This window comes from Oryctolagus cuniculus, chromosome 8 (assembly GCF_051225735.1).
Source record: "Oryctolagus cuniculus isolate XC-2025 breed Fujian yellow rabbit chromosome 8, ASM5122573v1, whole genome shotgun sequence".
NCBI lineage: Eukaryota > Metazoa > Chordata > Mammalia > Lagomorpha > Leporidae > Oryctolagus > Oryctolagus cuniculus.
The window spans coordinates 105,245,556-105,268,279 of record NC_142874.1 but is presented as its reverse complement, the minus strand read 5'-3'; the positions used below and the strand labels follow the sequence as shown (position 1 = coordinate 105,268,279).

The 22,724-nt window shown below is 43.3% G+C and overlaps 1 protein-coding gene across 9 annotated transcripts in view; it reads right to left on the bottom strand.

Moving 5' to 3' along the window:
• Positions 1-20,824, bottom strand: part of SNCA (synuclein alpha) — a 126,425-nt gene extending 105,601 nt beyond the window's left edge. For 2 of the 9 annotated variants that reach the window (XM_002717000.6, XM_051820174.3), the window contains exons 1-4: positions 19,130-19,285; positions 18,484-18,629; positions 12,899-12,940; positions 4,157-4,299 (exon numbers count right to left, since the gene is read on the bottom strand). In XM_002717000.6, coding sequence (XP_002717046.1) covers positions 4,157-4,299; positions 12,899-12,940; positions 18,484-18,604 — 306 coding nt within the window. In that variant the 5' untranslated portion in view covers positions 18,605-18,629; positions 19,130-19,285. Of the gene's footprint in view, positions 1-4,156; positions 4,300-12,898; positions 12,941-18,483; positions 18,630-18,892; positions 19,286-19,339 lie in introns of those variants that run through there. The other 7 variants (XM_070047864.1, XM_070047868.2, XM_070047865.2 and 4 more) reach the window with 7 other exon arrangements.
• Between the last annotated feature and the right edge of the window lie 1,900 nt (positions 20,825-22,724).

Sequence of the window (22,724 nt, the reverse complement as noted above, 5' to 3'; positions counted from 1 at the left end):
CCATAAGCTGTACTTTGGAAATCTATATTCATTAAATAAAAGTTAAAAAAGATGAAAAAAAATAAGACCTACAAAAGGCCAACAGGTAAATGAAAAATACAAACAAACAAAACCTCAGTACCATTAATCATCAGGGGAATGCAAATCAAAATCACAAGGAGAGATTACCTTTTACCTGTTAGCATAGCTGTTATCAGTAAGTCAGAAGAGAAGAGAAGACAGGATGTGGAGAAAAGAGAACCCTTGTTCTCTGTTGGTAAGAATGCTGATACAGCTATTATGCAAAACAGCTTGGAGATTCCTCAAAAAATTAAAAATAGAACTACCTTATCATTAGTAATTCTACAATTAGGTCTGTAACTTAAGAAAACAAAATCACTCTCTTGATGAAATATTGCACTCCCGTGTTCACTGTAGCATTATTCACAACAACCAAGACGAACAAATCCAAGTGTTAATGAAAGGATGAATGGATAAAGAAAATGTGGTAGCACACACATAGAATATTATTTAGCCTTACAAAAGAAGAAAATCATTGCATTTTCCACAACATGGATGAATGTTGAAGACATTACGCAAAATGAAATAAGCTAGGCATGCAAAGACAAACACTGCATGATCCCTCTTCTCTGTAAAATCTACAAAAGTCAAACTTGTAGTAACAGAGAGTGGAACGGCTGTTACCAGGGGTTAGGGTTTGAAATGGGGGCTGCAGGTCAAGTGGTACAAAATTTCAGTTATGTAGAATGCATCATTTCTGGAGATGTAATGCATAGTATGTTGTCTATAATTAATAACACTGTACTGTACGGTTAAAAATTTGCTCAGATAGTAGCTTTTAAATGTCACCATGAAAAAGAAAAATACAACTATATAAAGAACAACTTACATTGTCTTGATTGTTGTAATCACATCACGATATATGAATATATTAAAACATCAATTCGCACTATAAGTCTATACAAGCTCTATTTTCAATTATCATTTAATAAAAATATATACGAATTTTATTTATTGATTAAACTTTAATAAAGTTAAAAAAGAGAAAACCACTTGGATAATTATGGTCATATCTCTGTTAACATCAGAAGTATACCAAAGCAATCATGCTTTAAAGAGATAAAGTTAACAAATAAAAAAAAGAAAGAAAAGTAACTGGAACTCTTGGTTTCAGAAAAAAGAGAACAAAACAAGAAAACAGAAAGAGAAGGAAACAAGAAGGGAGGAGGGGTGGTGGAAGTCTTGCCTCCTCATCAGCCAGCCAACAAGGATCCAAATTCCCTCACAAAAGCACAAAAGGTGAAAACCAATGCCATTACTTCTGCTACAGTTTTCTGACCCTGAAGAGAGATGCCAACTACCAAGAGAATGACCCACATTTCTAGAAACCTGATATCTAAGAGCTCTAATTGTTACATCCCTCTTACTCTAAGTTTCTGGCACATTATGAGTAACCATTTCTTGAATGATAAAGGAATGTCTCAATGAGGTCATTAACAAGCAAGTTAAGGTTTTAAAAAACAAGCTTACTTCTACTCACAAGGAACATTTTGTTCATAGTCTGAAAGATTAAACTATTTCAAATTTCACAGCAAATAATTTGAGTGATCTTATTTAAACCCTTTAGATATTTTGGCATCCCATAGATGTGCTGATTATATGCAGTTATTGAGACATTACTTGAATTGTTATGGAAACTCCCAACTTCATTGCTAAACTGGGCTTTAATAACTTTCTAGTACAGTTTTCTCATTACATGAAAAAGGGACTTAGGAGAGATGAGAAAGCTCATCCAGCCAGTTAAGAGACCAAGCAGAATGTGAAGATGAACCATTCCAACTGCCAGTCTATGTTATCTTCTACAACTGTGCTGCAATTTCCATAGTTTATAGCTTCATTCTCATATGAAAAATTTATAAGAACCTGAACTACCCATAGAGAAATATCTCCAAATGGTTAATTTTGTCCCATCGTTTAGATTTCTACTCTAAAATATTAAACTGAGTACCCGTAGTTTCTAGAAGGCACAAGCTCAATTTTGTAAAGATGAAACACTTCTATGCCTCGTCTGCTATTTACATAAGCCTTAAATCGGGACAGCAAAGGTTGGTGCATGTTTCTTTATACTACAAAGCAATGAAATTCTCCAATTAAATCTGCTTGTCCATAATTCAATTTGTGATGGCTGGAAGGAAGGTAGATTCTGAAGAAGTGGCTGGGGAAGTGATGCAGCAGTTGGAAAAGCACCGTTGGTGTCCAATCTGCTACAATCTACTATAACTGACTATGCAACCTGCCTTCCTTTGTCTGGATTTCATTTTCCACAGCTGTAATTCCCGGGAATTGCTAGAAGTCATAGAGAGTAAGTGTGGCATCCTTCAATGAACCTCCTCCTGACACCTAAGGGGCATGTGTGTGTGTGTGTGTGTGTGTGTATGTGTATTCATTTTCCTGGGTAGAGGACCCATAACTTCTTTTAGCTTGTAAAAAAGTATCTAGGACAAAAAATATATTAAATGCCTCTGTACTAATTTCTAAGATCCTTCCTAATTTCTCAAATATGACAAAACCAAAAATGTAATTTCAAATGGAAAATAGATATTAGCACAAACAAGCCTATTTGGAAAGCATATCTGCACACACAGTCCCATCATGATGAAACAAAGATACATTCAAGTGTTGGCTAAAAGAAGTTCACTAGAAGCCCAGTCAGTTCTTCATAATTAGCAGGAACTGGCAAACACAATGTAACTGCATATGGTGAATCGAAGTCTACAACAGGTTTCTAGTCCTGTCTTTTCATTACCAGTGTTTTAATGTGCTGTCAAGGTCAGCCTGCTATTTTGATTGCATGAGGTAGAGACAACCAATAACATTCTGCCAGCAAATGAAGCTCCCTGCTTTGTTTTCAGAATATCCGTTCCAAAACCATGTTGACTGCAACTTTCAGATGCTTGAAGAGCCACCATTTTTATAGTATATTGATTATAAAAAACTTAGACACTAAAAAAGTCATTCTACCTATTTCCTTCCTCTCTTCCCTTCTTAACTTAATAAATGTTCACTGAATATATTGCATCCATTGGGAGCTCTACCAGAGCTGATACTGTAAAATACCAATAAACAAAATACATACACCCCACCCTCTTGATGCTTGCATTGAAGAAGGGAAAAACAAAATTATCAACACCCATAAACAATAAGCAAATTATTTATTATTTTTAAAGGTGATATCTACTTTGGGGGGTGAGAGAATTATACAGATTGGGAATATAAAAGGAGAGGAGAATGGCTCCAATTTTAAGCAGGTCAGCTCTCCCCAGAAGGTGTCGTTTAGGGAAGATCTGAGGGGAGTCAGGGACTTCTGCTGCCTTGGGGATGAACTTACAGGCAGAGAGAGGAGAGAAGGCAAAGAGGCAGGGCTAACTTGTTCAAGGGATAGCAAGGAGGCCATTGTGGCAGAGCAGAAACAAAATCCTCCTCCTCCTGTGGCCATGAAATTTATAAAATGTCATCTTTCACACAACACCTCATATTCTATTACTTCCATGTATAAAACAGAAGGTTTATAATCTTACTAGAGTCCTCTATTTGTTAAGAAATACAAAGTTACAATTCTGAGAATTCAGCAATCACCTCAAAACAGGTTTCTGGTAGTATATGCATTTTGAGTCTGTGTTCTCACAAACATATATGTGTATGAACTGCTATGTAATATGCAAATATGCCATTTAGCAGGTGATGACATGAAGAAATCAAGTACCAAATATGAGTAAAGGATTTTTATGTTGGAACTTTAGAGATTAGCCACAAATGATTGGCGTTTCCAACAAAGAGGCATTCCAAGATGCACAGTTAACATAAAGCATCCATTCTTTGTGAAATGTCATTGTTCCTTTTGGCATTTACCACATCGCTCATTTCATTAGTGCTCTTCCAGAAACTGAAACAGTCGTGATGACTGTACAATTTGCATGGCATTTCTCGGTGTTCATACCCTAAATACAAGCTCCATATGAAAGAAGTACTTTTTTCTGAGGAGAATCAGGCAGTACTCCCCCCACGGCAGTCATCTTGTTTCTGAGTTTCGCCTCCTTTGAGAATGAGCCATGATCTTGCGATAGTTTAAATATAACATCAAACTCACACAACATACCTTGCCTTGCTGGTCTTTTTTGACGAAGCCGGTGGCGGCTGCAATGCTCCCCGCTCCTTCCACTGTCTTCTGGGCGACTGCTGTCACACCTGTCACCACTGCCTCTCCAACATTTGTCACTTGCTCTTTGGTCTTCTCAGCCACTGGGGTGAATGAAAAGCAATAGCAGATTAAAGACAGCAGCAACTTTATAAAATTCTACTTCCACTAACAGTCAACTTCCATTCAGCCTGTATTTTTTTCTTTTTTTTTTTTAAGATTTTTTTTTTATTTGACAGATAGAGTTAGACAGTGAAGGAGAGAGACAGAGAGAAAGGTCTTCCTTCTGTTGGTTCACCCCCTAAATGGCTGCTGCACCGATTCAAAGTTAGGAGCCAGGTGCTTCTTCCTGGTCTCCCATGTGGGTGCAGAGGCCCAAGCACCTGGGTCATCCTCCACTGCCCTCCCGGGCCACAGCAGAGAGCTGGACTGGAAGAGGAGCAACCAGGACTAGAAACCGGCACCCATCTGGGATGCCAGCGCCACAGGCGGAGTATTAACCAAGTGAGCCATAGTGTAAGCCCCAGTTCAGCCTGTATTTACACAGGCTTTAGGCAATTGAAGGATCACAGGAAATAGTAGCTACCAAGATTTCTAAGTGAGAGGGATTACTCAAAATCTGCATCTTCACTGACATCTTGTTATAATCACACAGACTTTAGAAGGTGCCTCCTCTTTAATGATCACAAGTGTAGGCCCACAAGCAGCTTGGGTTTGACTTATTTTTAGGAAAGTTGCAGAAAGTAGCACTTCCAAAGTCAGATATAGTGGAATCAGACTCAGCAAGAAATTTATTTCTTTATTTCAATTTCAGGGCCGATTCTTCTATCTCAATCAGCAAGTTCATTTTCAGCAGATTGCTGAGCAACATGACACATTCTACCTACAGGTTGAGCATCCCTAATCTGAAAATTCAAAATTCTCCAAAATCTGAAACATTTGGAGTGCTAACATGATGGCACAAGGGGAAAATTCCACACCATGAGACTTTGTTTCATGTACAAAATTATTTAAAACACTGTATAAAATAGCCTCCAGGCCAGTCATATACGGTATATGTGATACTCAAATCATGTGTATAGACTTGGGTCTCATTCCCAAAATATCTTATTTGGTATATGCAAATATACCATAATTCCCCCCACCGAAACAAAAGAAATCCAAGATCCAAAACACTTCCAAACCTAACTATTTTAGATAAGGGAGACTCCAACTGTTTTTGTGCTCATACATGTTACTATCAAAATGCACAATGGCAGAGGAATGGTTAAGAAGGAATTCTGAACCTTTTATAAAATTTCAGTTTGTGAAACAGAAAGGTTCTTAATTATAAGATTGTCAGTAATTTTAATGGGAACAAAGCATCTAGATTTTAAGTTAATATGAAAATTAAGAGGCTTATTGAACATATAATTCACTTCCATAAAACAAAATATGATATAATAATTCAGTATATTTCTAAAACCAATTAAAAATTTAGAGAAGATGGTGTAAATAATGTAAATTTATAATCTAGAGATTTAATTTCTTATCAAAAACTCCCAAAGACATCCTAGAAATGTACCTGCTTGTGGAATCAAGTTTTCTATATTATTTCAATATAATTATATAAAGAAAGCCCAAATAAAATTTTAATTTCAATTAACTAAAAAGTTGTATGCAACCAAATATAAAAGATTCTATGCTGTTAATAATTCAATACAGGGGGCCGCAGCACATGGTGCAGTGGGTTAATCCTCTGCCTGCGGCACCGGCATCCCATATGGGCACCAGTTCTAGTCCCCGCTGCTTCTCTTCCAATCCAGCTCTCTGCTATGTCCTGGGAGAGCAGTGGAGGATGGCCCAAGTGCTTGGGCCCCTGCACCTGCATGGGAGACCAAGAAGAAGCAGTGCAGCTCCGGCCATTGCGGCCAGTTGGAGAGTGAACCAACGGAGGGAAGACCTTTCTCTCTGTCTCTTCCTCTCACTGTTTGTAACTCTACCTCTCAAATAAATAAATAAATAAAAATAATAATTCAATACAGAAATAAAACCATCCATTTCCATCCAACCTGCTATAACATCCATCCATGCCATGAAGCCTTTGGTCCTGCATCTCTTATTTGTCTACAGAATCTCTGCCCTCTTTCCTTCTGCTCCCACAAACTCATTCCTGTTCTGCTTTTTCCCCCAACATTCAGGAATTTGGGGTTTTGAGGGATTCATTCATTAGGCACTCCATTAAGAATAAAGCCATATTTTCATGTTTCACCATCCTTATATCCTCCTGGTGAGCCTCTCTCTGAGAAACATCTCCAAATGCTACTCGCGTGATCCTTTTCAGATCTTACACCACTAGTTTGGGGCGTCAATAATTAAACAGTGGCACAAGGCAATTTGTTTTCAAGTAGAGTGTTTGGGTCAAGAAAGCAAGGGTGGTGAGTAAGGACTCTCATCCAGGCACTGTAGGGAAGGGTGAAGCAGCCACACAGTCTAAAATCAACGAACCCACAGCAGGTGTTGTTCTCAGTCTGCCTTTTGCCCAGAATTCTGCAGGTTTGCCTAGTGACGTTGTGCCACTGAACATACTAATGTCTCTGAAGGAGTAACAGCTATTTACAATTCAAAGTTCAATTTAAATGCCAGTGAAAAGCTGTACTGGAAAATTTATGTTTTTAAACATTTCTGGAGTGTTGATCTTTTAAAAATGGTGAATTATGTATTTCAAGTTGTCATTTTTTCCTTTTTTAAGAACATGAACAGAAAGTTTTGCTTGAAATGAACATTTTCTTGTTATAAATCTCCCAGTAAGAAAAAAACAGATTTTGGTTTTTTTACAAACTCATAGTTTCTCTGCCCTTCATGAATTTTACAAAATCTAGGCAATCCTTTAGATAGAAACTTTTATCTATTATTTTAATGCATCCAAACTATACAGTAAAGTGTATTTGTTATGTAATTGCAACTCATGAGGCTTTGTGGCTGTAATGATACATAATTTAGGTATATTATAAAATGACAGCATATACAGGCGGCAATAATAGACATATGTACTAAGATTTCTTTAGGACTGACTTTGCTAGTATGTTCCCTGTTGCCTGTGAGCCTCCTTTTTATACCTTTGAGAACTTTCAGACTGTTTCCCTTTTCCCTGCTCATCAACACTCCAAAGAGGGATAAAACAAAAGCTAAGAAGACACATTCAAGTACATTTTGGATATAACAAATGGCAATTATTTTTAAGATAAAAGACTTTCTAATGAGGGTCAAAGGGAGACACTACTCCAAACCAACTGATGCTATAATATTTTGATCTCATTTAGCTTTTCCCCAAGGTCCCTCTCTTTCCCATTTTGGTATATGCAGCTCCATCTGGCCAGAAACCTTTAATTCACCCCTGTTGACTCAGCTAAGTCAATTCCTTTGTTAAAACCCAGCTCAAATGTCACCTTCCATGTTAAAAGCATCTTCTCCCAGAAAGTGCTTTGTTCCTTCTCCTGCAACTCCGAATCATTAGAAACATCTCTACTATGACATAATTATTCATTTATCAGTGTGTTTGTTCCAATCCATCACCCTATTTTGACTCATCCAAAATTAAGGAGCTTGTTTTATGTTCCTTTATGTTATTTCATGGTGATAGGTAATTTAGAGTATGGGCCAACATCATGGCACAGCAGATTGAACTGCCGCCTGCAATGCCAGCATCCCATATCAGAATGCCGGTTCTGAGTCCCCACTGCTCTGCTTCTGATCTGGCTCCCTGCTAATGTGCCTGGGAAAGCAGTGGAAAATGGCCCAACTGTATGGGAACCTTCCACTCACATGGAGTTCCAGGCTCCTGGCTTCAGCCTCGCTCAGTCCCAGTTGTGGGCATTTGAGGAGTGCATATATTTCTCCATCTCTCTGCTGAAAGTAAATAAGTAAGATTTTAAATAACCCTACTCAACAAATTAAGTAATTTATCTGACATGTGAGAGAAATGGTACGAATGGCAGCAAATTTCTTCCATTGCATTTCTCATAGCCACATTAGTTATGACAGCATTTTTGATATTTTACCACTGTCGAGGCGTTTAACTGGTTTAACAACCACAAAGACTGCTCATGCCCATACCTTCATGGCCTTGCTGCTCAGCAGCGTTTCTCATAGGTATCTGGAATACAAGTCTGTTCGAACCCCCACTAACTGAAGATCTCAACAGTCAAACAGATTAAAAAAAATCCTAGTTTATAAACTGTGTTATGCAAATTTACTTCCTGTAGATTATTCAATATGATAAAGAGAAGATGTGGAATGCAAAGTTTTCAACAAGATAAAACTATAGAAACATGAGCTGGTGGATGGATATTCTTCGGAAAATGTTTTCTAAAATGTTGCCTTGTACCTGCCTCAGTTACCATCCCCTTCCCCCTTCTCATACACTTTGGGGCATTCTGGAAAAAACTAAAATATTGTGACATGTCTACAGTTATCCTTGTAATTCATCTCCTCCATGAGATAATGTTATTAGCTAAGTACTTGAATTTTTACACAGGCTCTGAACACTGCCACTTGCTTATCTGCTTTTTAAATGTAAATGGTTCTCCCTCAACTATCACGATGAAATATCATTAATCTTGGTTGGGTCTCTTCAGGCAGCAGCACAGTCTCCCACTGTCAGCTAGACAGTCCTTACTAAAATCCATGCTTACTATCATCACATTGGTAGAAGGTCCCAAGAAGACAATACAGCCCATTTACTTGGCTACTTCTCTGTATTACGTAATTTGGTTATAACAAAGCAAATGAAAATTACAAAATTTTCTTCTAATAGACTCAGTTTCAAGGGATGCTGATTTCTTCTTACATCATCATCCATTATTGTCGCTCCCCGTCTTCGTGGAGGAACGACACAGGACCCTGCGCTGTTCTTTCGTCTGCTCGGCCCTCCCCGGGTTTGCTGCTGGTTCTTCCCGGGTTGGCTACCGTCCCTTCCACCTCCGTGGAAGGGCGGTTCCCCCTAGCCACTTTCCCCACTTCCACGGGGGAGCGGCACACCACCGGCCGGCTCTCTCGGGGGCTGCTCAGATGTTCCTCAGGTGTTCCTGGTGCATGTTGTCTCTCTCCTCCTTTATAGTCCTCTTCCACCAATCCCAACTCTGCTACCCACACGCCGAGTACGCTGCTCTCCTCCAATCAGGAGTAGGTCCTACAGTTTATTGGTTGAACTGGAGGCAGCTGTATAGAAGCTGTTTCTCCCTTCTCAGCACCATATTGTGGGAGAACAGATGCATAGAATAAGTCTTAATTCCAGTAACTTAGTCTAGTCCGAGTTGCTCCCCACAGATCCCCCTTTCTTTTTATTTTTTGGCGTTGATACGTGCCTGTCTTCGGTGCCCCGCGGCACACACTCTGCTCTGCTTGCTAGAGTTGCCCACAGGTGCTTACAAGCCCTACCAATCAGGCAAACCGAGTCCGGGTCCTCTCTTCGCCATGTTGTGAGGAGGTTTTTAGGCGCTGATGCGTGCCTGTGTTCGGTACCCTGCAGCACATGCTCTGCTCTGCTAGAACTGCCTGCAGGTGCTTACAAGCCCTATCAATCAGGCAAACCGAATCCAAGCCTTCTCATTGCCGTATTGTGGGGAGACTTATTGGTGTTGATTCGTGCCTATGTTCGGTGACCTGTAGCTCATACTCTGGTCGAGCTGCCTGCTGGTGCTTATCGCCTTACTAATCAGGCAGACCGAATCCAAGCCTTCTCATTGCGGTGTTGTGGGGAGACTTATTGATGTTAATTCGTGCCTGTCTTCGGTGACCTGCGGCGCATAAGCTGCTAGCCCCCCGCAGGTGCTCACCACCTCCCTAATCAGGCAGACCGAATCCAAGCTCTCTCATTGCCATGTTGAGGGGAGGCCTTATTTTTCTCTATTTCTCTATCTCCGGGCATTCCTATCTCTCCCATTTTACTTCTATCTGCCAGCATTCCTATTTCTCTCATTTTACTTCTAAACTTCTGTTTCTCTTATCCCCGCGGCTTCCCGGCGCCCACCCCGAGGCTGCTTCTCGGCGCCTCACCCCGCGGCTTCCCGGCTCTGAGCCGCTTCCCGGCTTCGCGTGCTCTCTGCGGTCTCTGCGCCCCTTCGCGCCTGCACCACGGCCTTCGCGCTAGCCCCACGTTCCCTATCTATTCATGCCCCGCACACTCTCTCTGCACGCAGCGGCTTCCGCGAGTCACACAGCGTAGCTTACGTTTCCGCCACCGGTATTCAATCTAAGTTCCCCGGGCTAACCTGGCGAATTCAACCTAGCTTACGCGTCTCCGCCTTATGGTTTGGCTTCCCGTCTTTTGCTCCCCAGGCTAATCTGACGGATTCCAACCTGGCCCACGTTTCTGCCTCTGGTTTAACTTTTCGCCTTTTGCTCCCCGGGCTGACTTAAAGAATTCCAACATAGCTTACGTTTCCGCCTCGGCCTGCCCCCGCAGTTTCAATTTCCCTAACATTTTTCTCTACCCGGTATGTTTCCCTAAGTTTTCTTCCAACAATATTCCTCCCTCATTTCTCCTGGCTTCTCCCCACAGTCCGTATCCGAGTCTGTTTGTTCTAGCTTTCACTTTCGCTTTCGACCTTAGAGATTTCTCCCAGCTTCCCCCCGTAGTCCGTATCTGAGTCTATGCCTAGGCTTTCAATAGCTTCTTCCGGCACCTTTTCCATCCGGCTTTTCCCTAGGCTCTTTGCTAGTCTCTCTCTCCGGTATTTTCCCACTTCTTCCCGTTTCTTCCCTCCTAGGTTTCCTATCCGAGTCACGGCACCATTATGTCGCTCCCCGTCTTCGTGGAGGAACGACACAGGACCCTGCGCTGTTCTTTCGTCTGCTCGGCCCTCCCCGGGTTTGCTGCTGGTTCTTCCCGGGTTGGCTACCGTCCCTTCCACCTCCGTGGAAGGGCGGTTCCCCCTAGCCACTTTCCCCACTTCCACGGGGGAGCGGCACACCACCGGCCGGCTCTCTCGGGGGCTGCTCAGATGTTCCTCAGGTGTTCCTGGTGCATGTTGTCTCTCTCCTCCTTTATAGTCCTCTTCCACCAATCCCAACTCTGCTACCCACACGCCGAGTACGCTGCTCTCCTCCAATCAGGAGTAGGTCCTACAGTTTATTGGTTGAACTGGAGGCAGCTGTATAGAAGCTGTTTCTCCCTTCTCAGCACCATATTGTGGGAGAACAGATGCATAGAATAAGTCTTAATTCCAGTAACTTAGTCTAGTCCGAGTTGCTCCCCACACATTATCAAAAGTACTCACTTAAAAAGTCATATACAAAAATCACATGAAATTCATTTTCCACCAGCTAAAAAAATGTTAAGAAAGATCTGCTATAGAGCAATCAAAAGTAAAAACTATATAACAGAAACTATACTTTCAGTTATCTAGTTCATTTACTCTTTTACAATTGAGAAAGTTAAACCACACAGAGTTTAAGTATCTTGGCAGAAAATCACATAGCCAGTAAGGAGAATAAATTTGAACTCAGGAGATCTGACTTCTGTTTATGCTGTTAATTTTTACATTGGATTAAGACTCTCATTTCATTTCCCCATTTCTATTTTATAACACTGACAGGAACATGATACGTTTAAGAGGCATTATTATATGTAATGCCTTCTTATCGTGTGAATTGTATTTCTGATGATATCTCCTATTTCACCCTAACTATCAGGGAGCATGGAGTACTTCGACCGTGAGACTCAACAACAGCAAGTTTATGGGCTCATAATTTGTTACATTTTGGTTCTTCTTTGATTCTGCTATAGCTATCCATGACCCTCATCCTCCTTATTACCATCATCACTAACATTTTCATCACTTTTGCTCTCTCTTTATTATAAACCTTCTTACAGACCTACTCAAATTCTTGGTAAGATCAGATTACTGATCATTGTAAGTGTTGCCCAAAACATACTCTCAACCATAAAGAAAACATTATAATCAGTTGAGGATCAGAATATTTTATTGGGCTCTCCAGAGAAGCTTACTTTAATCCCTTGAAAAATAGAAATCTTTACATTTTATTTACACTAGCAAATTGCCAATTGGGCAGAATACTTAAATGTCCAACTACCACAAATTAAACACAACTGGTCAATTCAAAGTTATCAATCTTGACAATGAAATATATGGTTTATCGGCTGGCGCCGTGGCTCACTAGGCTAATCCTCCGCCTAGCGGCGCCGGCACACCAGGTTCTAGTCCCGGTCGGGGCGCCGGATTCTGTCCCGGTTGCCCCTCTTCCAGGCCAGCCCTCTGCTGTGGCCAGGGAGTGCAGTGGAGGATGGCCCAGGTGCTTGGGCCCTGCACCCCATGGGAGACCAGGAAAAGCACCTGGCTCCTGGCTCCTGCCATCGGATCAGCGCGGTGCGCCGGCCGCAGCGCACCGGCCGCGGCGGCCATTGGAGGGTGAACCAACGGCAAAAGGAAGACCTTTCTCTCTCTCTCTCTATCACTGTCCACTCTGCCTGTCAAAAAAAAAAAAAAAAGAAATATATGGTTTATCTACTTATAAAAAGGACCTATTTAAAAAGTACTCCATAAATCATCAAGTACGTTCAAGGCTGATGGTCTCATAGGATGATCCTGTATGCACACGATGGTTCTTTACAATTACACTCTAGATAAATGATGCTGGGGCCATACTAGTTACTAGGCTATATTTCAATCCCATCCTGGACCCAAGCTTTCTGGAACTTACCTGTTGTCACACCATGAACAACTCCCTCCTTGGTTTTGGAACCTATGAAAACAAACAAATTCAAAATATAAGCTTCAAACTACCTTATCTTACTAATTCGCTAGTTTTAAACACAACTAACTTTAAAATGCTCCATCTTCAGGAGCTCATATGTAATGACAGCTTCAGCATGTAAAAGAACTAAAGTGAGGAAACCAATAAACACCACAACAAGTACAAGGCAAAACTAACAGGAAGTTCTCTCCAATTAAGATTCTTGCACATGGGGTCTGCGCTGTGGCATAGCAGGTTAAGCCGCTGCCTGCAGTGCCGGCATCCTATATGGGCACCAGTTCAAGTCCTGGCTGCTCCACTTCTGATCCTGCTCTCTATTATAGCCTGGAAAAGCAGTGGAGATGGTCCAAGTCATTCGGCCCTTGAACCCACATGGGAGACCCAGAGGAAGCTCCTGGCTCCTGGCTTCAGATTAGCACAGCTCTAGCAGTTTTGGCCAGCTGGGGAGTGAATCAGTGGATGCAAGACTCACTCTCTCTCTCTCTCTTTCTCTCTCTCTGCCTCTCCTTCTCTAACTCAAATAAATAAATAAATCTTAAAAAAATTCTTGCACAGAATGTTGACCTCATCCTCTTGCTTCGCACTTTCTAATAACAACTTTTAGTGGGGAAAAAAAGGTGATAAAACACTGGGACCCAGAGGGAAGACAATTTGGCTTCAGATCTGAAAAAGCTTTACAAATACAACACAGCAGAGAGATTAACTCATGAAACATGAAATAGAAGACGGAAGGAGACAGAGCCTTAAGATTCACTAACCACCTCCTATCTATGAGGCATTTTAGATCTCATCTCATTTCATGTGCATAACATCCACTTAATATAGGTGTCTTATGCCCATTTTTTACATGAGGAAATTAAAAATCACAGCTAAGTCATTTGCCTAATGTTACACATAAAATAGGCTATAAGCACATTCAAACTAGGTCTCTTCACATGGCAAGAAACCCCTCCTCCAAATACAAACAGCATAAACAAAGTAAAAAATCCCCTCAAATCTTGACCATTATTAAATTTGTATATAAATTATTATATAATTACTAAAACTGTTAATTTTAATCATAGCCATTCTAATGTTAGCTTCTTCATTGAAATTCATACTTCTTTTTAATTATAAGGTTTTTAGGTAAAATAATACATTGAAAATTTATTTGAAAACTACTCTATAACTCAAATAATGTAGTTCTATCAAGAAATAGAAAAATAAAGAGAAATAAAGGTGTAAAAACTGAGGCGAATTTAAACCTATATGTAGATGCTAAGAAAGTTATCCACCTTTTGTTTAAAAATGCACAAAGTTGGGGCCAGCACTGTGGCTCAGCTGGTTAATGCCCTGGCCTGAAGCGCTGGCATCCCATGTAGGCGCTGGTTCGAGACCCCACTGCTCCATGTCCTGTCCAGCTCTCTTATGTGGCCTGGGAAAGCAGTGGAAGATGGCCCAAGCAAGTCCTTGGGCTCCTGCACCCGCGTGGGCAACCTGGAGGAAGCTCCTGGCTCCTGGCTTCAGATCCGTGCAGCTCCAGCCATTGTGGCCAATTGGGGAGTAAACCATAGCATGGAAGACCTCTCTTTCTCTTTCTCTCTCTCTCTCTGCCTCTCCGCCTCTCTTCTCTCTGTGTAACTCTGACTTTCAAGTAAAATAAATACATCTTTAAAAAATGAAAAATAAATAAAAATGCACAAAGTTGGGGTTGGTGTTGTGATGCACTGAGCACTGTATGGGCACTGGTTCTTTTTTTTTTTTTTAAGATTTACATTTATTTATTTGAAAGGCAGAATTAAAGAGAAAGAGAGGAAGAGAGAGAGTGAGCAGCCCCACAATGGCCAGGGCTGGGCCAGGCCAAAGCCAGGAGCCAGAGCTTATTCCAGGTCTCCCACATGGGTGCAGGGGCCCAAGGATTTGAGCCATCTTCTGCTGCTTTTCCCAGCCTGTTAGCAGAGAGCTGGACCAGAAGAGGAGCAGCCAGGATTCAAACCAGTGCCCATATGGGATGCTGGCACAGCAGATGGTGGCTTAACCTGCTATACCACAGTGCTGGCCCCACACTGGTTCTAATCCCAGCTGATCTACTTCTGATCCAGCTCCCTGATAATGTACCTGATAAAGCAACAGAAAATGGCCCAAGTGCTTGAACCCCTGGCACCCACATGGGAGACCCTGATAGCATTCACAGCTCCTGGTTGTGGCCATCTGGGGATAGAAGATATCTCTGTATATCCTGAACCACCCCCCATAACTGTGCCTTCCAAGTAAATAAATAAAACCTTCTTAAAGAAGAGCATGGAGTTGGGGCCAGTGCTGTGGCACAATGGGTTAACGCCCTGGCCTGAAGTGCCAACATCCCACATGTTGGCACCAGTTCAAGGCTCCGCTGCTTTGCTTTTGATCCAGCTCTCTGCAATGGCCTGGGAAAGCAGTGGAAGATGGCCCAAGCTCTTGGGCCCCTGCACCCATGTGGGAGACCCAGAAGAAGCTTCTGGCTTCTGGCTTCGGATCGGTGCAGCTGCGGCCATTGCGACCAGTTGAGGAATGAACCATCGGATGCAGGACCTCTCTTTCTCTACCTCTCCTCTCTCTGTGTAACTTTGACTTTCAAATAAATAAATAAATCTTTAAGAAAAAAAAAAGAGCATGGAGTTTTAACTCTAAGTATGAAAAAAATAACTGCACACATTTTTAAAACAAAGGAAAAATGTATTCTTTTTATTAAAATTAGCACATAAGATTAATTGATTACTGTGAAAAAAACTGAAAAACCATGGAGTGGAGCACACTTAGGCGAGTGTTCTGGTTAAAAATGCTGCGCAAGCCACCAGCTGTTCAATAAACAAAGAATAGATATTTACATGTTTATTTAATCGTATGATATTATAAAGATAACTCAGATAACTCCTGGCTCAAATTTTTAGAAACACAAGTTTGATCTAGTCTCCAGATTCAAATTTATTGTATAATTTTGAAGTACTCATACATATTTATGTCCTCAAAAATGTGATGGGAGCAGCATCCCATATTTGAGTCTCAGCTCCTGTTTCTTGTCCAGCTCTCTGCCTGGGAAAGCAGTGGGCCACTGCCAGCCACATGGGAAATCCCAGCCATTGCGGCCATCTGGGGTGTGCACGAGCAAATAGAAAGTGTCTCTCTCTGTCTCTCAATCCCACCCTCTCTATCACTCTACCTTTCAAGTAAATAAATAAATCTTTAAACAAGAAAATAATGTGATGACCAATGGGCTAATTCATAGAACTCACTATCTGGTCCTTTACAAAATAAGTTGTCAATCCCTGGACAATACTATTGTGTCTCCACATTATCATTTTCCTCCTGAATCCTATATATAACTTACCTTTCATTAGAGTTCTGAACATAGCCAAAAAATTATATGTAGAATATACTTGTGTGTGTTAAATAGCATGGTAGAAAATGGTTTAACAAATATGTGACACATAAACAAGTTAAAATTGTATACAACTGGGCCAGCGCTGAGTCATAGTAAGTAAACACATGGCCTGGGACACCAACATACTGTATGGGCACCAGTTAATCTCGACTGCTCCACTTCAGATCCAGCTCCCTGTTTATGGTCAGGGAAAAGCAGCAGAAGATGGTCCAAATATTTGGGCCCTGTCACCCACATGGGAAACCAAGATGAAGCTCCTGACATCTTGACTTCGATCTGACCCAGCCCTGGCAATTGCAACCATGTGGGAATTGAACCAGCAGATGGACTCACTCACTCTCTCTCTCTCTCTCTCTCTCTCTCTCTCTCCATATATATATATACACATATATATAAAATTCTGATTTTCAAATTTTTTGAAAAACTGTATATAATCATCTCAAAGAAAATAACAGAACTGATCTCTGAGAAATAAAATCATTTCACTTGCCCAAACTCATAGTCAACACGAAAGCAAATAAGTGTTGCAGATGATAAAACTTATTCATTACCAGGAAAGAGCAAAGTATTAAATTAATATTTAGTAGTTTCTGAATTTACAACAAATGACTAGAGGGAATGTTGACTCCCTAAAGAAAAATCTTTAAACACACAAATTATAGTCAAAGGAGCTTGTACTTACAGAAGTTGGAAAACTGAGGACCAACAGAAAAATACTGATCATCTTTGTCATTGTTTCAGTATTACCAATTCTAACTAAAATGATACAATTCATCCTTTACAAAAAAACTTGCACTTAACTTCCCAATTTTTCCCTCTTTCAATGATATTTCTGAAAACATATTTGCAGAAAAAAAGTAATTTAACTGAAGACTTACGGGAAGATCAAGCCAACATAAAAAGAGTCTGAAGAACAAGGAAAAAGTACTCTGCTGTAAACTGTAAAGAGAAGCAGTCATAAAAAGCATCTCAAGTGTAAGTTTTCTCCTGTGATCTACATCTGAGAGTAGCTCAGCATCTTTCACTCCACAGACACAGGCACAGCAAGTGTATCGCCCATGCCATGCAAATGCTCACCCTCCACCTGCCTGCTCAGGCTATGGCTCCTGCTGCTGTAGTCGCCACCAGAGAAGGCAGCAGAGCTCAGAGGAGCAGTGGAGAAAGAAGAGAGGAACAGGCAATGTGTGTGTACATAATGAGTCTTCAAGAAGTTCTCCCAAAAATGCCTACTGGGAAAAACTTATGCATGCATTTCAAAAATGTTTGACACTGAAATAAACTTCTCTTTTCATTCAATTTTCCATGATCCTTTGTAGTGCCTTCCATGTGGATATGTACCTATGTGTCCATTTGTTCTCCAAAAAATTTAAAGTAATTTGCAAAATAACACCCAGTTTAACACAGTTCAAGATACAGATAAGAGGGTCAAGCTCTTGGCGGATACTCCCAGGTGGGAATTTAGAACCAAGTAGAGTGATAGGCAACAACTGCATGATTATTTTCTGCATGTCATTTGAGAGATGAACTACATAAATATTTCTGAAGATAGCTGCAGCACCTTTAAGCACTTCCTTCAGCCTTTGGACCGAGTGTCCACAGGAATCAAGGCATCACAAGGAGTAATCACAACACAGAATAACCTCTTCTTTCCATTTTGGAGTTACAGTCACAGAGCAGGGCTGTATCAAAGTCTTATTTTATAATTGCCAGACATTAAAATTAGTAAATATTATTCATCATGATAAAAGAGATCAATAGTCGATGAATTATTTTGATCATTAGAAATGTTTTAATTTTTTAAAAAAGGACTAAGTTTTCCAAACAGCCCTCTGAATACAGCCATTCATTCATTGGGGAAAAAAAGGATAAAAAAGTTCTAAGTGTTCTAAGTGTTACTGCAACATTTAAAAATCTGGGGAAACAAAAGATTAGCCACATTTTCTCACGATTAGCTCAAACATACACCTTCACATTCACCTACCTACCCAGTCCTCCGACTCAATCCATCCTTTTGACAAGTGATGATGCAAGAACGAATCACGTGAGAAATGTCAGCATTCTTGTATCCATCATTGTAACTAATCAATCAGGGACCAGTATCAGAATGACATGGGGGGGGGGGGCTACCTACCTACATAGAGAACACCCTCTTTTGTCTTCCCTGCAGCCTCTGCCACACCCTGTTTGGTTTTCTCAGCGGCAGCCACAACTCCCTCCTTGGCCTTTGAAAGCCCTTTCATGAACACATCCATGGCTAATGAATTCCTTTACACCACACTGGAAAACACAAAATACATGCTGAGTGAGAACTTTTTGGTAAAAGCAAGCAAAATTCAAACCATCCAAGCTAAAAACAAAACAGAAAACGAAAACACTAAAAATCTGTAGAAATCCCCAAAAGCGTGAAAACTCTTTGACGTGACCCCTCATTTCAACCACTTGGACAAAGCAGTCCGCCCCTCACTCGCACCCCAGCCCACTCCCCTTAAGCTTTAGCTTTAGGAATTTCTCCTCCCCCATCCATCTTGACTCATGCTGACCAGGGAGAGCATCTGAGCTGTTCTTACTGCATCTCCGAAGTGGAGTGGCAGGAACAGATGCGCCCTTCTTCCAACTTCCCAGGGTCCAAAGGGTGACCCTCTAAGTCAGCAGGAGGTTTAGAGGAAAGACCTCAGGAAAAGGACGGGAGCTGGGGGCCATGGCCAGGCGCATCCTTAAAATGAATCCCAGAAAAGGGGTAACAGGTTGATCCCAGGGGAGGGAAGAGCACTACTCACTCTGCATGTGGTTAAACCGCAAGACAACAAGGAAGGAGCCCGGGGACGCTCCTCTGAATCCACGGTGCCCTCCACCTCCGCCCTCTGCTATCTATCCGGAGCAGGCGCTGGTCTTCACCCGCTGGCAGCGTCCACACCCCTGCCAGCCACACTCAGCCGCACCGCACCCCTAAGCAGACCTAGCGCCTGCACCTGTTAACCCCTTCCTACCTGTTGCCTTGTCCCCTCTGCACTTTATTTAGAAATTGGCCAAAGGTGTTTCCTCTCTTCTCGGGAAACAGCGAGAAAGCGGCCTACGGGGTGGCGGTTACCGTAAGAGAAGAAAAGTTGGATGCTCTTGCTCCACCCAGCACCCGGCGCTTCCGCGGGGAAAACGCACCCCGGAGAAGCCGCTGATTTCGCAGCCTTTGGGGAGGCCGGAGACAGCCGGGTCAACATCCACTCCTGACGTGCACGCGAGGGACCTGCACGCCCCGCCAAGAGCCTGGACACCGCGGTCCTGGGGTGCACCCTACCACCACCCCGCGTCCGCGGCGGCTCCTCTGCCTTCCCGGGTTTCTCCACGATTTCCAAAGCTGCCCGTTCAGAGCCACAGGTACTCACCCGAGAACTCTGCTTCTCCGGGACTCCGAGTCCTCCCCTCCCCCCCTTTCCCTTTAATTTAAACAAGTGCCAAATATTATTTAAACGGGCCAAGGGAGGGGACGGGAGCGCACAGGAAGGGCGGAGGCGGCGCCAAGAGACGGATGATCCCCAGAGGAGGCTGCCGTCAGCGCAAGCCGGCGACGGGAGGCGGGGGGCGTGGGAGGCACACGCGCGAACCTCGCGTCCAATTGCCACTCCCCGTCCCCCGCACGGAGGATGGGGGAGGAAGAAAGCGAGGGTCGCGAGGGAAGGCGGGCGGAGGGCTGGAGGTAGGCGCAGGGCGGGGCTGCGTCCCGGGGCTGCCCAGAGGCCAAGCACACACCTCGCTGCGCGTCAGCACACACTCCCGCTCCGCCGTCGTCCCGCTCGCGGGCCCCTGGTCGCGGCCGTCCTCCTCCTCGCCGTCCTCCTCCACCTCCTCCTCCGGCGCCCGGATCTCCTCGACTCACCGCCCCCACGGCTGATTTGTCAGCGCCTCTCCCCGCCCCTCTCCCGCGCTCGCTGCGCTCCCGGCGCGTGCTCTCGGCTCTCGTGCTCCGTGGGGAGGGGGTGCGGGGCAGGTGGCCCCGGCCACTGCAGCCGGCCGCCTCGGCCTGGGAGGCGTAAAGGCGCGGGGCCCGGTGCTTCACCGCAGGCTCAGAGGCACCGGGAACGTGCGGACCTCCGGAGCGCTTTGGCTCGGGCTGAGGTCTCTTCTTTCCACCCGCTCCCTCGCTGTCTCCTTTCCTCTGGTTTCTCGGGGACCTCGCTCCCAGCAGAGCCTAACCCTGGGGCTTGGGGACCGAGGAATGGGCGTCGCAGCCGAGCCTGGCTCCGGGAGCGGACGGAGGAGACACGGGGCGCGGCGGGGGCGCCTGCACCTGCCCCGCGTCAGCCCGCTTCCTGACACTTAGCACACGGCCGAGGGGCGCCTCGTGCAGGGTCGCTTTTGTTCGAACATCCTCGAGGTTTTCTGTTCTCGCTTAACCCCGGGTGAGCCCGAAAGGGTCCCGCGGGCAGGCTGGGGACCACCGAGCAACAGATACAGGTTCGGGAGGCACGAGGGGACTCGTCAAATCGTCTCCCTACCAGGCTCTCACCATTTTCTTTTCCACCAATCAGCGGCTGCCAGAAGCTGATTTTTTTTTTTTCCCCATCTGTGAAGCAGGCAATAAATATTCCCCAGCCGTCGAAAGCGAGCGGCCCCAAGGCTTTTCGCTCTGGAAACGCGGCTTCGTTTCCAGACCCCAGGACAAGGTCTAGGAGGCAAATCCAACGTGGTGCACGTTGCCCTCCGAGCTGACACCCCCTCCCCTTACACGGCACACGCGAGAGAGCCCCCGCCGATTTCTGCGTCGTTTAACGCATTTTCACCCTTGTCAGTGCTGGGTGGAAAACAGCTGTTCCTAGATCACACCAGAAGGGAGAACCAGGCTCCCCCCCTCCAGCAGAAGGCCTTGCTTTCCTGGCCCGGTTCTTGGAGATGGGCTTAGCACGGAGGGGAGAACAAGGCTCTGCTGCCTCGTTTGTTCCTTGGTCTGTTTCTGTTTTTCTGCCGCTTGCACGCATCTGGGTTCTGAAATTTGAGTCAGATGTGCTTTCCACCTATAAAGCACAACTTGAAACCACAAGGGATGGAAGCTAACGACTACATAGAAAGGATAGAGATAGCTAAATATATAGATTGTTAGATAAAAGATGGATAGATGACAGGTGACAACCAATACATAAGAAGGGGAGGGGATGGTGGTAGAAAGAAATGATACAGATAGATTCCGAAGAAAAAAAAAATGTGAAAATTAGATCACAAGTATTTATCACTTAATAGATCCTCACACTCCTTGCCTCCCTTTTGAAAAACAGCCTTTGGACGATACAGCCGCTCATATTTTGTTTTCCTGGGATCAGAGGAAGAAAGCAGACACGGGAGCTAGTTTGCCATCTGATTTTAAGGCCGTGAGCAAGTTATGTCCTCCTGTTTACAGCTTTTCCTCCTGTAAATGAGGAGGTGAACTAGATGATCCCTCTCTTTTCAGTTTTTTATTATGGAAAATTTTCAGACATGTACAGAAGTAGAATCAAAGACTCTCACATGAGTATCACCCAACTTTCACAATGTTTCAATGCCTGCCTAATCATATCTAACTATAAACACTCCACTTTATCGCTACCAATCTTCATTTTTAAGTAAATTCCAAGTTTTATATGCATATTTTATCTGTAAACATTTCAACATGGATTCACAAAATGTAAATTATGAAACAATAATCACCATAGCACTTGAGAATTTTTATTCTTGGTTATAATTTACATAGAGTAAATGCTCAGCTCTTAAGTGTCGCTATGTGTCCATTTTGAAAAATCTGCACTATTTGGAAAACCCAGAACATTTTCATCACCCCACAAAGGTCCCATGGACCCTTCTTAGGTGTGTACATTCTAACACTTCATCAAAATGGAATCATAAAGTATGAACTTTATTTCCTATTTGACTTCTCTCTTCTAGCATAGTATTTCTGAGACTCATTCATGCTGTTACATGAATCACTGGTTTGATTTTTTAATGCTTTTCATTACTGCTAATAATGCATTTTTCCACTGTGACCCACCACGACCACATGTCTCAACAGATATAAATAATTATGACAGTTATTTTTTAAAGATGTGTTTATTTAGTTGAAAGGCAGAGGTACACAGAGAGAAGAAGAGGCAGAGAGACAGAGAGGTCTTCCATCCCTTGGTTCACTCCCCAATTGGCCGCAACGGCTGGAGCTGCGCCGATCTGAAGCCAGGGGCCTCTTCTGGGTTTCCCACACTGGTGCAGGGGCCCAAGGACTTGGGCCATCTTCTGCTTTCCCAGGCCATAGCAGAGAGCTGGATGGGAAGTGGAGCAGCCAGGACTAGAACTGGTGCCCACATGGAATGCCGGCGCTTTAGGTCAGGGCGTTAACCCACCACACCACAGTGCTGG